The sequence below is a fragment of the Dipodomys merriami genome, unplaced genomic scaffold (assembly GCF_024711535.1).
Source record: "Dipodomys merriami isolate MVZ:Mamm:240054 unplaced genomic scaffold, mDipMer1.0.p SCAF_273, whole genome shotgun sequence".
Classification (NCBI taxonomy): domain Eukaryota; kingdom Metazoa; phylum Chordata; class Mammalia; order Rodentia; family Heteromyidae; genus Dipodomys; species Dipodomys merriami.
In genome coordinates, this window is record NW_027204193.1 from 726,797 (window position 1) to 741,706 (window position 14,910).

Genomic DNA, 14,910 nt, shown 5'->3' on the forward strand with positions numbered 1-14,910 from the left:
ATAACCATACATCCCACCTAACAAGTTAAGTTCTAACAACCAGCCTGCTTTCTTGTCACTAAAGACTTCCTATTCAGACATTACATATAATAACCAAATCACAGAATCAACAGAATTAATTTATTTTCATTCCTTCTTGGCAAGAAATAGAATGTTATAATGATACTTCCTTTTTTTGTTGAAACAATCTGTAATTTCTACAATTTAATTCTGGGTTAATTCCTGTAAGGATTTAACCTAAAGATATAGATAACTTTGAGGAGCAAGAAATCTTGATTTGATTTCAATCTCCAATTTACTTCTCACTTAAGACAATTGAGAGTCTAGACTGCATTAAGTACACAATCATAATAGTATGTGTTACGTGGCAAGCATCCTACACTTTCACACCTGTTACCATCATCATTTTATCCCTTTAATGGGTTTATTATGCAAGTGTCCCTTCTTCCATGTAATGAAAGCTAGTCAAAATCCCTGCACAGCAGGCTTGTGAGCAGCTTTTCCTGCTGCTTGGTAGCCCACCAGCAGCCACGCTGTGGAAAGTACTTTTTTTTTTTTTTTTGGGGGGGGGGGGTCTGGTCGTGGGCCTGAACTCTGGGCCTGGGTGCTGTCCCTCAGCTCTTCAGCTCAAGGATAGCACTCTACCACTTGAGCCACAGCGCCACTTCCGGCTTTTTTCCTTTTTGCTTATGTGGTGCTGGGGAATCGAACCCAGGGCCTCATGCATGCAAGGCAAGCACTCTACCACTGAGCCACCTTCCCAGCCCTGGAAAGTACATTTAGCAATATGTGTCTTGTAAATACAGTGCCACACTCGCCCCAAAGTAGTCCACTACAAGCAACCTCAAGGATGCCTCAGACCGGCCTCAATATGGTCTTTCTGCCAGGACCGAGCTACAGACAGACAGACTTCAGAGCAACCCTGGTGACACACACAGTGTTAACTAAAGTAAGCTTCTGCAGTGGACCCAAAACAACACAAAGTTCAATCACAGCACTAAGACTGGTGAGCTGCACCAGGCCTGGAGGCCAAGTGGCTGCGCCCACTAACTAACTACTGCAATCAAGTTTTTTCTACGTCTCACCTGAATTTTTCTAGTCTTAGAACTGGGTAGACTTCTCTCAGTTCTGACTCTGTGCAGTACCTAACCCCACTGTTTGGGTTTTGCTTTGTTTGTCTGGTTTGCTTTTCTTGCTCAAATAGGCACTCTGGGACATATTAGCCTGTGGACCTTTCCTTCAGCAGTAGTGAGGGAGGTTCTATGTGAGCTTTGCTTCCCTCTCTGAAATGCCAGCTTAAGCCACTTCCAGGAGGAACAGAATGAACTTATACTAAAGGAGAAATCTCAATGTCAGTGTCAACAGAAATAAAGATGGATTAAGTCATTAAAGTGAAGGCTGAAGTTTCCACTCCTAGTTTAGACCCAAGTAATATTCCATTAGTAAGCCACACTTCAAGATACCTGCCCATGCAAGGCACTAGTGGCTCATGCCTACAATCCTAGCTACTCAGGAGGCTGAGATATGAGGATTGAGGTTCAAAGCCAGGCCAGGCAGGAAAGTCCATGAGACTCTTATCTCTAATAAACCACTAGAGAACTGGAAGTGGTGCTGTGGCTCAAGCAGTAGAGCGCTAGCCTTGAGCTGAAGAACTGAGGGACAGCACCCAGGCCCAGAGTTCAAGGCCCACAACTGACCCAAAAAAAAAAAAAAAAAGATACCTGCCCAACACCTGAAAATTCTTAGAATTAACAGTAGTTCATTTGTCCTATTCAACTTACTCATTTTCAGCTTCACTAAGTGGAGAGTCCTGAAACAAATGAACTGTTCCTCTTTCTACCAGCTCCTGAAAGGTGCAGCTGAGACAAGTGTGGAGGCTGTCTTCCACGACTTCCCTATCTCCTCTCGTCAACTCCTTGCCTTCACTTCTGTTTAAGACTGAATTATCTTGTACATTGGCTTAAATCTTTTCTCATAAGACAGAATTTAATTCACAAATAAGAAAACAGTACCTTTATATCAAAATTACAGTCCAATCTTCTAATTAGCACAACAAAAGTGCCAGATGAATTGTCTTTTAGTGGTGGAGGCGCTATGGGTTCACAAGCATTCTCTGGCTTTGAGTTAATCAAAAAACCCTGAAAAAGAATTGGTAATAATTATCTATTTCACTCAACAAACCAAGTTACCTCTACAGATACTTGTAGTTTGTTTTACATATTTTGCAATATGATAGTTGTATTATCAGAAAGCAATGCAGAACTTCTCAAGTAGTTTTAGTTCCATAAGAGCATTTGTTTTTCTTAAGTGAGCTCAGTCTCTCTTAGTATTTAAGTTGGTTTTTTAAAAATCTATATGTAAGATAGTACTCCATTAATCAAAATGCCTTATACTCATAAACTGACATGTTGAATTGAAATCCCTTTGTACAATAACTTAAACAAAAAATAAAGAGATGGTTACTCCAAAAATAACCAGTTTCTATGTTGGTATTTTCTTCAACAACAGCATTTCTAAAGCAAGAAATGTTCTTATAAAGTTTTAACTACTCTGGAGACATAGACAGTGGCATTGTGGTTGAGGCAAGCCCAATGTGCTGGTGTCTCCTAGCAGTAGTGCTAGCCACTCAGAAGGCTGACATTTTATGAAGGCAGTGCGAAGCCATGAGTCGCTAATCTCCAATTAACAACCAAAAAGCCAGAAGTAGAACTATGGCTCAGGTAGAAAAGCACCAGCCTTGAGCAAAAGTGCTGAGAGCACTGAAGTTCAAGCCAAAGAAACCAGCATATACACACTAAAAAAGAAAAGAATAAACCAACATTCAAAACCTACGCTGTTCCATAATATTAAAAAATCATATTGTCATTAAAAATAATGTAAATCCTTGTTTTTCACCAAGAAGAGAATCCAGATACACAATTTAAAAAGGCAAATAGCAAATTTCTATTAGTGTTGGATATACATTTGTAGTATATATAAACATTTACATAAATATATTTATAAACACATCTACAAACACACATGGCATATATCCTAAAAAAATACATCTGAAATATACCAAAATGTGTGGCTACTGCAGAATACAATAACAGATGATCTTCACTTACTATTTTTTTGTTTTTTGGTTGGTCATGGGGCTTGAACTCTGGGCTTGGGTGCTGTCCTTCAGCTCTTCAGCTCAAGGCAAGTACTCTACTGCTTGAGCCACAGCGCCACTTCTAGTTTTCTAGTGGTTTACTGGAGATAAGAGTCTCATGGACTTTGCTGCCCGGGCTGGCTTTGAACCTTGATCCTCAGATCTCAGCCTCCTGAGTAGCTAGGATTACAGGCATGAACCACTGGCGCCCGGCTATATAAGGATTTTTTTGTTGTTGTTGTTGGTCAGGAGGCCTGAACTCTGGGCCTGGGCGCTGTTCCTCAGCTCTTCAGTTTAAGGTGAGCGCTCTACCACTTAAACCACAGCACCACTTCCTTCACTTACTTTTTTTAAAACTAACTTCAACTAATTGTACAGGAGGCGTCATTTTAAACATGGCCTTTTAAGTCCATTTACAATACACCAATATCAGAGCAGCCAACACCCTTCTTCCCTCCCCCACTGGCATGTTCTTCACACTCTTTGGGTGAAATTCATATCAAGGGCTCATATACCTTATGGGTTTTAAGGTTAAACTAGCTAGAAATGTCATTCTTTAAATAAATAAGGAACAATAAAAATCACTATTTTCTTACCTTTAAACCTTCCGTTGGAAGTCTATAACCAAATCTTGCTGGGAGATCCTCAAATGTCTGAGATGCATTTTCAAAATTATACTAAATATAAAATTAAAAGAAGTCAAATTTAAGCCAATTTACATCTGGCATTTTAAAAATTATTAAGCTAGATATAGTATTTCCAAAAGTCTGGCTTACTACTGTAACTTATTACAATAAAATCAGTTTTGTGACTATTCATCCATTAAAATAGCAAGGAAGATACATAATTTATAACATACAACTTCAAATTTGAATCTGACTTCATGTAGGGAAGGAAACAGTATTAACTCATACTTTTAGAGCATTGTCAAGTTCATGTAGGTTGAACAATTTTACCCAGAGCTGAGCAAAAGGGGAAATAAACAATGAAATACAAAGAGAAAACTCTTTGACAACCTTCCTCTTCCATTAAGATATTCAATCTGTTCTGCAATATTTGAGTCTTCTACTAAGTCAACAACAATAAACAAAGAAAACCACTCTGTGCTTTTAGCAGGTAAAAATAAGGCTAGGAGTATAGCTCAGGGGCACTTTCCTAACACACACCAGGTCCTGGATTTGATCCTCAGCATCACACTCACTCACTCACTCACTCGCTCACTCACACACACCACACACACATACATGCACACACATGATAGAATGGTAATAATATAATTGTAAGGTGAGCTTGCTCAATCATTTGTAATTTCCAACCTGCTATGTAGAGAACAAAAGAATAGGAAGACAGATAAAACCAAGCAAAGATAGTAAACAACTAACTTTTGAAACAGTGGTGAAATCTGTCATAGATTAGAGGTGAAGATACTTTTCATAACCCATAAGTTCTGACTAGCAAACATCAAAGAACAGTTTTTAACCATAGAGCAAAAAGATGAGATAAGTGGGCACATCAGTAGTTCATGGTTGTAATCCTAGCTACTCAAGAGACTGAGATTAGAGGGTCAAGGTTTAGAGATAGCCCAGGCACAAAATCTGTGGGATTCCTTCTCTAACTATCCACAAAAATATCAAGCTGGAGGTATATCTCAAGTAGTAGAGTGCCAGCCAAACTTTCACAAGGCCCCGGGTTCAAGCCACTATATTAAAACAACAACAACAATAAAAGATAGGATAAAGCAAGGGCAATAGATAACACTAATTGTAACATAGATAGAAAAGGAGGCAAGGATCAAGTGAACCTTAGAGCATCACAAAAATAAGTCACACATCCAGTTTATTTACATCACTCCTAAATCACACTCATTGGGGAGTCCCAGTCTAGCTTCTTGTGTCATCTTCAGAAATGCAAAAATAAACACTTCCACCATAAAAAGTATTATATAGAATTATTCTGTGTGTGTGTGTGTGTTATACTCTGTGTGTGTGTGTGTGTGTGTGTGTGTGCGCGCGCGCGCGCACGTATAAAAATAGCACAATGAGGGGCTGGGAAGTTGGCTCAGTGGCAGAGCGCTTGCCTTGCATGCCTGAGGCCCTGGGTTCAATTCCTCAGCACCACATAAACAAAAAAGAAAAAAGCCGGAAGTGGCGCTGTGGCTCAAGTGGTACAGCGCTAGCTTTGAGCTGAAGAGCTGAGGGCCAGCGCTCAGGCCCAGAGTTCAGGCCCCATGACAGGACCCAAAAAAAAAAAAAAAAATAGCACAATGAGGGCTGGGAAGGTGGCTCAGTGGTAGAGTGCTTTCCTTGCATGCATGAGGCCTTGGGCTCGATTCCTCAGCTCCACATAAGCAGAAAAGGCTGGAAAAGGCGCTGTGGCTCAAGTGGTAGAGTGCTAGCCTTGAGTGCCCAAACCCAGAGTTCAGGCCCCATGACTGACAAAAAAAAAAAAAAAAGAAAAGCATAACGAAACCCACCAAAAACTGTTAAAAAGGAAGAGGATGGAGGGAAACAGGTTAAGAAAGAGTAACAGATAGATGCAGTGATCAACCTGTGAAATACAGATTGAAAGAAAAGATATGGAAGTAGAAAGGGGACTGTTTTGGAAAAAGGAGAAGAGGATACTATCTTTTCAATGTCAGAACTGCTCTAGTGGTCTATGAATTCTCTTACGCCTCTCTCTTGGGAGGAAATGGTCTCTATTACTTCCCTACTAGCACCAAGCAAATCAGCTGCACAAAGAAAGACCCAGAGTATGTCATATGTGCATATATATATATATATATATATATATATATATATATATATACAGAGTTAATTCTTCTTTTCCTAGCTTTACAGAAATGAAATATAAGACATATATCTACTTCCAATGTAGAGGAAAGAAAAAAACATGGCTGAGAGAAGACTACTAAGGTTTTGGGGAACACTGTTCCCCACTAAAGCCTTTTTTCTTTTCACCAACAAAGATAAAACATCTATGTTTCTCTTTGGACTTATTTATTCTTAGATTGAGTCAGTCTTTCAATAAACATCTTTTAGAATGTCTTAAAATACCATCAATATAATATTGAGATCTTACAGCCTTTAGAAATATGCTTGGCATCAAGAAGCCAGAAAAACTCGACATAAGCCCACAAGCATGTAGATGTGTGTGCTGAGTATAAGAGGTACACATGCTCAAGAACAACACCACTTCTCAGATGTAGCCTGTGCATGAACTCATGCTAGACATCAAGCAACACAAATGAATCAGGCTCCACTTTCAAGTAATGGTGTCTGTGCTTGGGTATATTTATAGGTAAATGCCTGTAAGAGTCTATCATGGAGGATTTTTTAAAAAGTATGTTTCTTTTTAAAAAGACATTCCCTATGGGATTTTTTTTTTTTTTTTGGTCCGGTTGTGGGGGCCTGAACTCTGGGCCTGAGCACTGTCCCTCAGCTCTTCAGCTCAAGGCTAGTGCCCTACCACCTGAGCCACAGTGCCACTTCCGGCTTTTTTCTTTTTGCTTATGTGGTGCTGAGGAATCGAACCCAGGGCCTCAGGCATGCAAGGCAAGCGCTCTACCACTGAGCCAACTTCCCAGCCCCTATGGGATGTTTTGAAGACATAAATAATGTTGTACTTACTGCTAAAATGCTTGCTTCTACAGGCAGTAGGTTTAGAGATGCAAAGAGCTGGACAGTCAGGATGGTGTAGATTTGTGTGGCTGACAACATGAGCATTCCTATGGAGAGCAGCATCTCGTAAAATCTCCTGTAGAAAAGGACAAGAAAGGCCTTAAAAACTGTTGATTTCTTTCCAAGAATACACCATCTGTTATCATGAATTCCTAATATCCAAAAGCATTCTTTTACAATCATACAAATGCTAAAATTAAAACACATTTAAAAGCATTTAGGCAAATAACCAAGTGTTTTTTCAAATGCAAAAACTCCTAAATCTTAATCTCTTCTAGACTCAAACATCTGAGATAAGCAGATAGAAAAGTGATACATATATATACACACACATATATACCTATTACTTTTTTTTTTGGTCCGGTCGTGGTGCCTGAACTCTGGGCCTGAGCGCTGTCCCTCAGCTCTTCAGCTCAAGGCTAGCGCTCTACCACTTGAGCCACAGCGCCACTTCCGGCTTTTTTCTTTTTGCTTATGTGGTGCTGAGGAATCGAACCCAGGGCCTCAGGCATGCAAGGCAAGTGCTCTACCACTGAGCCACCTTCCCAGCCCTATACCTATTACTTTTTAACACTATGCATTTCTACCTCTATATCTAAATGGCAATAGGGCAGTTCTCTATATCAGTCCCTATTTATCTTGCAGCAAATCAAGATACTAAATGTTAAACAGTAAATAATAAATTCTCATCAGCAAGCCTCCATGAATTGTATAAAATGCTTGTAAATAAGCACATTGTTTACAAACATGAGATACAATAATGAATTACTTTACTAAATACTACCAATTTATATAATATCATTTGATGATGATTACTGTTGCTAAGTGCTCTAGATTTGGAAGCTACTTCAGAGTAAAACTGAATCTTTGACTCATTGATGCTTTTGACTCACTACTTTGACTGAAAACAAAGTATCTGTGAATAATTTTTAACTACCATCTTTCAAGGCCCTTAATATCAGAGATGAAATCAAAGTGAAAATAAGCTAAAATATAGATTTGTTCCACAGACACAAGGTAGTTTAGTGGTTGACATGGACCAAGACAAGAAGGCTTGAGACAGAGAAGAGGGGCAGACAGGAGTGGGGAATGACTGTTAATGGGTACAGATTTTGGAAGAAGGATGTTCTAAAATTAAACTTCAGTGACAGTTGCAAAATTTTATATTAAAAATAACATCTGTAAATTCCAAGTGAACAACACCACTTTTTTTTTTTGCCAGTCCTAGGACTTGACCTCTATGTCTGGGTCCTGTCCCTGAGCTTTTGTGCTCAAGGCTAGCACTCTACCACTTGAGTTACAGCTCCACTTTTTTGGGTAGTTCTTAGCGGAGATGAGAGTCTCACAGACTTTCCTGTTCAGGCTGGCTTTGAACGGCAATCCTGAGATATTAGCCTCTTAAGTAGCTAGGATGACAGGAGTTGAGACACTGGTGCCTAGCTCAAGTGAGTGAATTACACCACAAAACTCTTCAAGATGTGTAGCTTTGACAATTGCTTTTAAAATACATCTGGTAACATTCTAGGAGGTAGGAACAGTTAACCCAGCAGTACTGAAATTGCTGCCCTTCGGAAGAATAGCTATCCTGATTGTAGACTGGCCTTTGGCTAGCATCCCACCATCTCCAAGAATCTAATGCCTAAATTCTGGAAGAAAAGATAGGGAATAGCTCTACAATATTAAAATGGGCAATAATTTTGGATATGATACCAAAATACTGGCAACCAAAGGAAAAACAGATAACCTGGATTCTATGAAAATTAAAGACTTGTAGGTATTGGAGGACATTGTCTGTGCTTTGGCTAGCATCCCTGTCATTTCCTGGTTTAAGAAGTCTAGAAGGAAAGTTATAGTTCTTGTTTAGATCAAACAGATCAGCTTGGTGCCTATTTTTTCTTCCTCATAAAATGGATTAGCATCTATACCCTACTTTGTAAGAATACGTTTTTTTTGTTTTTTTATTATTTTATTTTATTTGTGAACATATTGTACAGAGGGGTTACAATTACATGGGCAGGATAATGCATACATTTCTTACCAAGCATTGCAGCCTCCTCCTTTGTTTACCCTTCACAAGAATACCTTTTTTTATGTCATTTCTGGTCAGAACTTGCTCATGTTCAATAGTATGTTTGGATGAATCTAGAGGACTCAGCATGTGGTTGTACTCTTGGCTGTGATTTATTACAGCAGAAGTAAACTCAGCAAAGGGAACGGCATGTGAGGTAAAGTGCAGAGTAATACAGGTGTAAGCTTCTAAGAGTCCTTACCCAGCAAAATCACACAGATGAGCCCAGTTCCTTCTAAAAACTCATTTGAAGCGCCAGAGTTTCACATATTGCCTCTTAAAGTCTTTGATACATTTTGAGTTAATTCTGGTATACATTATAAGGCAGAAATCTAAGTTTTACTCATTTTGCAAATGGATATCCAATTTTCCCAAAAGTACTCATTGAAAGAACTATACAGAACCCCCACACATGTACCTACTTAGTCTTGTTGTCCTTATCAAAACTCATTTGACCATGTATCTTGGATTTTATTTCTGGGCTCTGTGTTCTATTCCATTCGTCTGTCTACATGACAGTTTCACACTATTACTGTAGCTTTGCAGTAACCTTAAAGTATGAGACATCCAACTTTGTTATTTTCAATATTGCTTGGCCTATTTGGAATCCCTTGAGATTCCATAAGAAGTTTAGAATAAATTTTTTTCGATTTCTGCCAAAAAAAAAAAATCATGAAGATTTTGGGACTGCGATAAATCCATAAGCTGTTTTGGGTTGTATTGATATTTTAACAATACCAAGTTGATTCATGGATATATTTATTTGTTTTCCATTTCTTTCACTTAAGTTTTATAATCTTCAGTATATAAGTCCTTTTACTCCTACTGTATATTTTATTGAGTTTTGCTGCTATTATATACAGAATTGTTTTCTAAGTTCCCTTTTTGATGTGCTCACTGCTAATGTATACAACTGCAGGTGATATTTTTGTGCATGTTCTGAACATGTGTTCATGTGTGTGTTCGTGTGTGTCTCAGACTGGGGTTTGAACTCAAGAGCCTTGGCACTATCCTACCTGTGAGGTTTTTGCTCAAAGCTGGTGCTCTACCACTTGAGCTACAGTTCCACTTCCAGATTTTTGGTGGTTAAGTGGCGATACGTCTCATGGACTTTCCTGCCCAGGCTGGCTTCAAACCACAGCCCTTAGATCTTAGCCTCCTGAGTAGCTAGGATTACAGGTGTGAGCCACCATCTCCAAGCTCCCAACTTATTTCCCTTTTTATAACTTGACTTGTTATTAAGTTGCTTCCTAAGCTGTGTTTCTGAGTCATTGAAGTCTTAATTGCTCTATGGAATGTTATATGGATGTCCCCCAGAAGCTCAGGTACTGAAGGCTTGGTCCTCTACACAGTACAGCCAGGTTCAAAGGTGGAGCTTTGGGAGGCAAGTGGATCATGAGTGCTCCAACTTTATGACTGGATTAATACATTTAAGAATGAGAGAGAAGCCAGGATCTGGTGGCTCATGACTGAAATCATAGCTACTCAGGAGGCTGAGATCTGAGGATCACAATTCAAAGTCATTCCAGGCAGGAAAGTCCGTGAGACTCTTATCTTCAATTAACCACCCGGAAATCAGAAGTAGAGCTGTGGCTCAAATGGCAGAACACTAGCCTTGAGCAAAAGAGCTCAGGGACAACATACAAGCCCTGAGCTGGGAGGGAGGAGGGGGAGTTGTAGTTTTGTTGATTTTTCTCTTGACCTCATTTGGAGAACTAGAGCACCCTAGCTGGTAAACGTGATTATCTGCATGAGGTAAGGGCTCAGATGACAGTTACTCATCCAGTTCTGGTCTGGTAACTGCAAATTTTAAAAATTCCCAAGATTCACAGCAAATCCTAACTTTACATTTAAATCTGTGGCAAGACTTTATACCTCCCCCATACAAAATTAACTTTTTAAACTTTAAGAATGACAGAAATATTAAACAAGAGTTGAAGATCGATATTCCTTCCAGAAATTTTCTTTGGATGACTCAACAGTCTTGTGCCAATGAACACTCATGTGACAGCCATGTCCTGAAGAAAGCCTCAACGTAAGCTGTCATCCATTGCTCAAGCCACATTCCTTAGCATCACTGGCTTTTAAAAACTGGACCAAAACACTCTACTAAAATAACTATCTCTAAAAAGCCAGAAGTGGAGTTGTGGTTCAAGTGGTAGAGTGCTAGCTTTGAGTGAAAAAGCTAGAAGACAGTGGCCAGGCTCCAAGTTTGAGCCCCAGTATCACCACCACCACCACCAACAAAAAGGTTTTTCATTCTTATCTTGTACTTTTCCTGCCCCAATCCTGAAATCATCCATTTCTGTATGGGAAGATGCTTGTTTGTAGAAACCTTAAAAATATTTAAAGTTTTAGAGGACTAGAGCAAAAAACTTCCTCTCAAATGATGGGGAAAAAGATTTGAACTGTTTTTATTTCACTCTAACTTTATGATTATTTTTGAACATTTTAATTATAAAATGTCTTCCAAAGTTTAAAATAAACAATTGAGACTTAAATATTATCCCCATACTGCATATTGCTGAAATTTATATGATATAAAAATCGTTGTGGTTTCTCTCAAGAGTTTGTTGTTGTTGTTGTTGTTTTAACAAGTACACTTTGCCAGTCCTGGGGTTGAACCTCTGGGCCTAGGAATTGTCCCTGAACTTCTTTAACTCAAGGCTAGCATTCTACCATTTGAGCCACAGTGCCACTTCCGGCTTTTTGAGAAGTATATTGGATATTGGTGATAAGAAGCTCATGGGCTTTCCTGCCCAGGCTCCTTTAAACTATGATCCTCAGATCCTCCTGATTCATGAGGATTATGGCATGAGCCATTGGCATCCGGCTTCTCAATAGATTTTGAGGTTTAATTGCTAAGACTGTACAGAGAATATAATGTCCAGATCAGAGCTCTAATCCTGATTCCATTACTTACTGACTTAAGTTAATGCCACTGTATTAGCGTCTTCATATATTATTACATTGCCATTTAGTAAAATTTTTATGATTCTAAAAATAATGTCCATCGGAAGATAAAAAGCACTGATTACTCCTCATCTTAACTTTTGTGACATCTTTATCCTGTGTGCTGCCACAGGTTCCAATTGACCCTTGCTCTCTACCTCACCTTGAGCTCTCCATTCTGAATTCCAGTAACCCACAAAGCCCTGGGTCACCCAGCACAAGGCCTTGTACATTCACCTTAGTAGGCTGCCACTGTTTTTATATCATTCATATCAGTCAAAGTGCTTCTGCCTTTTATCTAACCATGACTGCTTTTTATCTAACCCTGCAGACTCTACATCATTGGTATCTTACTATGACATATATGGTTTTTAACTTGAAGCTATATCAAATATTTCCTCTTATTAAAATCCTACAAAATCATCACCTTAATAGCTACTGATATGGCTAGTTCATGACTTTCACTATTCCTTCTATACATAATATTAAATTGAAGCCAACTATTGCTATTACAAAGTTTTATTAAAATATAAATGTTGGGGCTGGGAATGTGGCTTAGTGGTAGAGTGTTTGCCTAACATGCATGAAGCCCTAGGCTCGATTCCTCAGAAAAAAAAAGCCAGAAGTGGTACTGGGGCTTAAGTGGTAGAGTGCTAGCCTTGAGCAAAAGAAAGCTCAGGGGCAGTGCCCAGGATCTGAGTTCAAGCCCCAGGACTGATTGACAATCAATCTTTTTTTTTTTTTTTTAAACATTTCTGACTATCTTAGGGCAGATTCCTACATGTGGAATCACCACATCAAAGAAACATCTTGTTACTGTTTGAATAGGAAATGTCCCTTCAGACTCAAGCATTAGGTTTGGTCCTAGCTGGTGGAGCTATTTGGAGAGTTGGTACTTCTACCAAGCTCATGTCAGTTTCCAGTATCACTTCAGCCTTTTCAAATCCACCCTTCCTGCACTTACACATCTTGCCTCAGCTGCTGTTAACTACTCTGCACTGAATTCCAACCTCTCAGCTTCTACTTTAGCCCTGGGCCTTTGTTCCCAGAATATTGAGAACATTGCTCTGGGTTTCTCGAGTGATCACCATATATAAAATCCTTAGCCTGGCATTTAAGGATTTCCCTAATCTGCATCCAGATTTCACCAGCCTGCTCCTTCCCTGCCTTTCCCACCTCTATACCAGACTCTGGAGTGACCCTGTGTGGAGCTTTTTTCTTCCCTCCCTAATCCCACTGACAACAACTATTCAAATAGCCATATCCTCAATGAGAAAGGAAGGAGGCTGAGACCCATCATTTGCTGAACATATGCAATCTTGTGCCTGACAAATTATACTAATCTCCAAATACTAATAAGGAGAAGTTAAGGAAACAAGTTTACCCAATGGGGCTGGGAAGGTGGGTCAGTGGTAGAGCGCTTGCCTTGCATGCCTGAGGCCCTGGGTTCAATTCCTCAGCACCACATAAGCAAAAAGAAAAAAGCCGGAAGTGGCGCTGTGGCTCAAGTGGTAGAGCGCTAGCCTTGAGCTGAAGAGCTGAGGGACAGCGCCCAGGCCCAGAGTTCAGGCCCCATGACCGGACCAAAAAACAAAAACAAACAAAAAAAAAAAAACAAGTTTACCCAAAGTCACCAGCAAGTAAGAATCCGAAATAGTCCACTGGCATTCTGTAACTTTTAATGAAATAGGTCAGTAGAGGGGCAGGCTACAGTTAATCCAGCATGAGCAACTCTACTACTTAGCTGTGTGTGAACTGAGCAAGTTATGTATCTAAGGTGTTTCAAAAACACATGAGCTGTTATAGGTCTGAGTTTCCCCATTTATGAAAATGGCAAAACTCAACTATCTGCCACATTGATGACTGTGAGAATCATTTGAGATCAAGTACTTAGAAGTCTATTTGGCCTATGGCAAATAATGTTAGCTGTTATTACTGTTTGGCTAGTTATACACTATAACGTAGAAACTGACAATGTCAATCATATGCTGTCAATATTCACAAGTCTATTTTTATGCAGTGTAAAAGCTTAGCAAGGTGTTTTTATTTATGTTAATATTTACAGAATACTAGAATTTTTAAACCATGACTGATCAACAAACTTTATTAAAAGGAACTCACTTGTCTACTATTTACTCTTTTGAGACAAAGGGAAATGCATTAGCAACTCTCTTCCCCTTATTACATGTGAAACTGGCATATGCAATACCATACTGTGGTAGCATGTCAAAGGATACAAACTGCTATTTTTATTGAAACTCCTTTTGCCCTTTACTAAATATTACTAATTTCCAATTTTAAAATGTCCAAAATCATACTTTTTATTTAGAGATCACACTATGAACTGAACTGGTTTGTTAGATACTATGATATGCTAACCTAAAAATGGTTTACTCTTGGCTGGGTGCTGGTGGCTCACGCCTGTAATCCAAGCTACTGAGGAAGTTGAGATCTGAGGATCGTGGTTCTAAACCAGCTTGGGCAAGGAAGTTCATAGGACCCTTATCTCCAATTAACCACCAAAAAAAACTGGAAGTGGCGCGTGGATCAAAGTGGTAGAGTGCTAGCCTTGAGCAGAAAAGCTCAAGGACAGCACCGGGGTCCAGAGCTCAAAGCCCAGGACTGGCACCAAAAACACCCCCCCCCCACACACACAAATAGTCCCCTCCAAAGTGCTGGAGAGAAATGAAGAGAAATGAAAGCTTAACCCCATAAACTTCAGTAGTCAACTGAATAGCTGAAATTAAGCAATAGCTTAGGTAAAACACACGTATATTTAATATATGCACATACTAATAAGACAGTTGTTATGCCTTATGCACAGAAATAACTGTGCTTCTACTCAACCAATTAAAAAAAAAATACTTTAAAGCTTAGCTATGTAACAGATTTTCTTTTTGGGTGCCAGACTTTGGACTAGAACTTGGCCTGGACTCTGTCCCTGAACTTTTTTGCTCAAGGCTAGCACTCTATCACTTGAACTGCAGCTCCAGTTCTGGCTTTTTTTGGTAGTTAGTTGGGGATACGCATTTCCTGCCCAGATAGGCTTCGAATCACAGTTCTCGGATCTCAGCCTC

At 39.4% G+C, this 14,910-nt stretch overlaps 1 protein-coding gene across 2 annotated transcripts in view; it reads right to left on the reverse strand.

Annotated features, from left to right (window-relative positions):
* Window positions 1-14,910, reverse strand: part of LOC138837655 (E3 ubiquitin-protein ligase RNF13) — a 42,562-nt gene that overhangs the window by 26,029 nt on the left and 1,623 nt on the right. For both annotated transcript variants that reach the window (XM_070036612.1, XM_070036611.1), the window contains exons 2-4: window positions 6,763-6,889; window positions 3,733-3,813; window positions 2,013-2,138 (exon numbers count right to left, since the gene is read on the reverse strand). In XM_070036612.1, coding sequence (XP_069892713.1) covers window positions 2,013-2,138; window positions 3,733-3,813; window positions 6,763-6,876 — 321 coding nt within the window. In that variant the 5' untranslated portion in view covers window positions 6,877-6,889. The remainder of the gene's footprint in view (window positions 1-2,012; window positions 2,139-3,732; window positions 3,814-6,762; window positions 6,890-14,910) is intronic.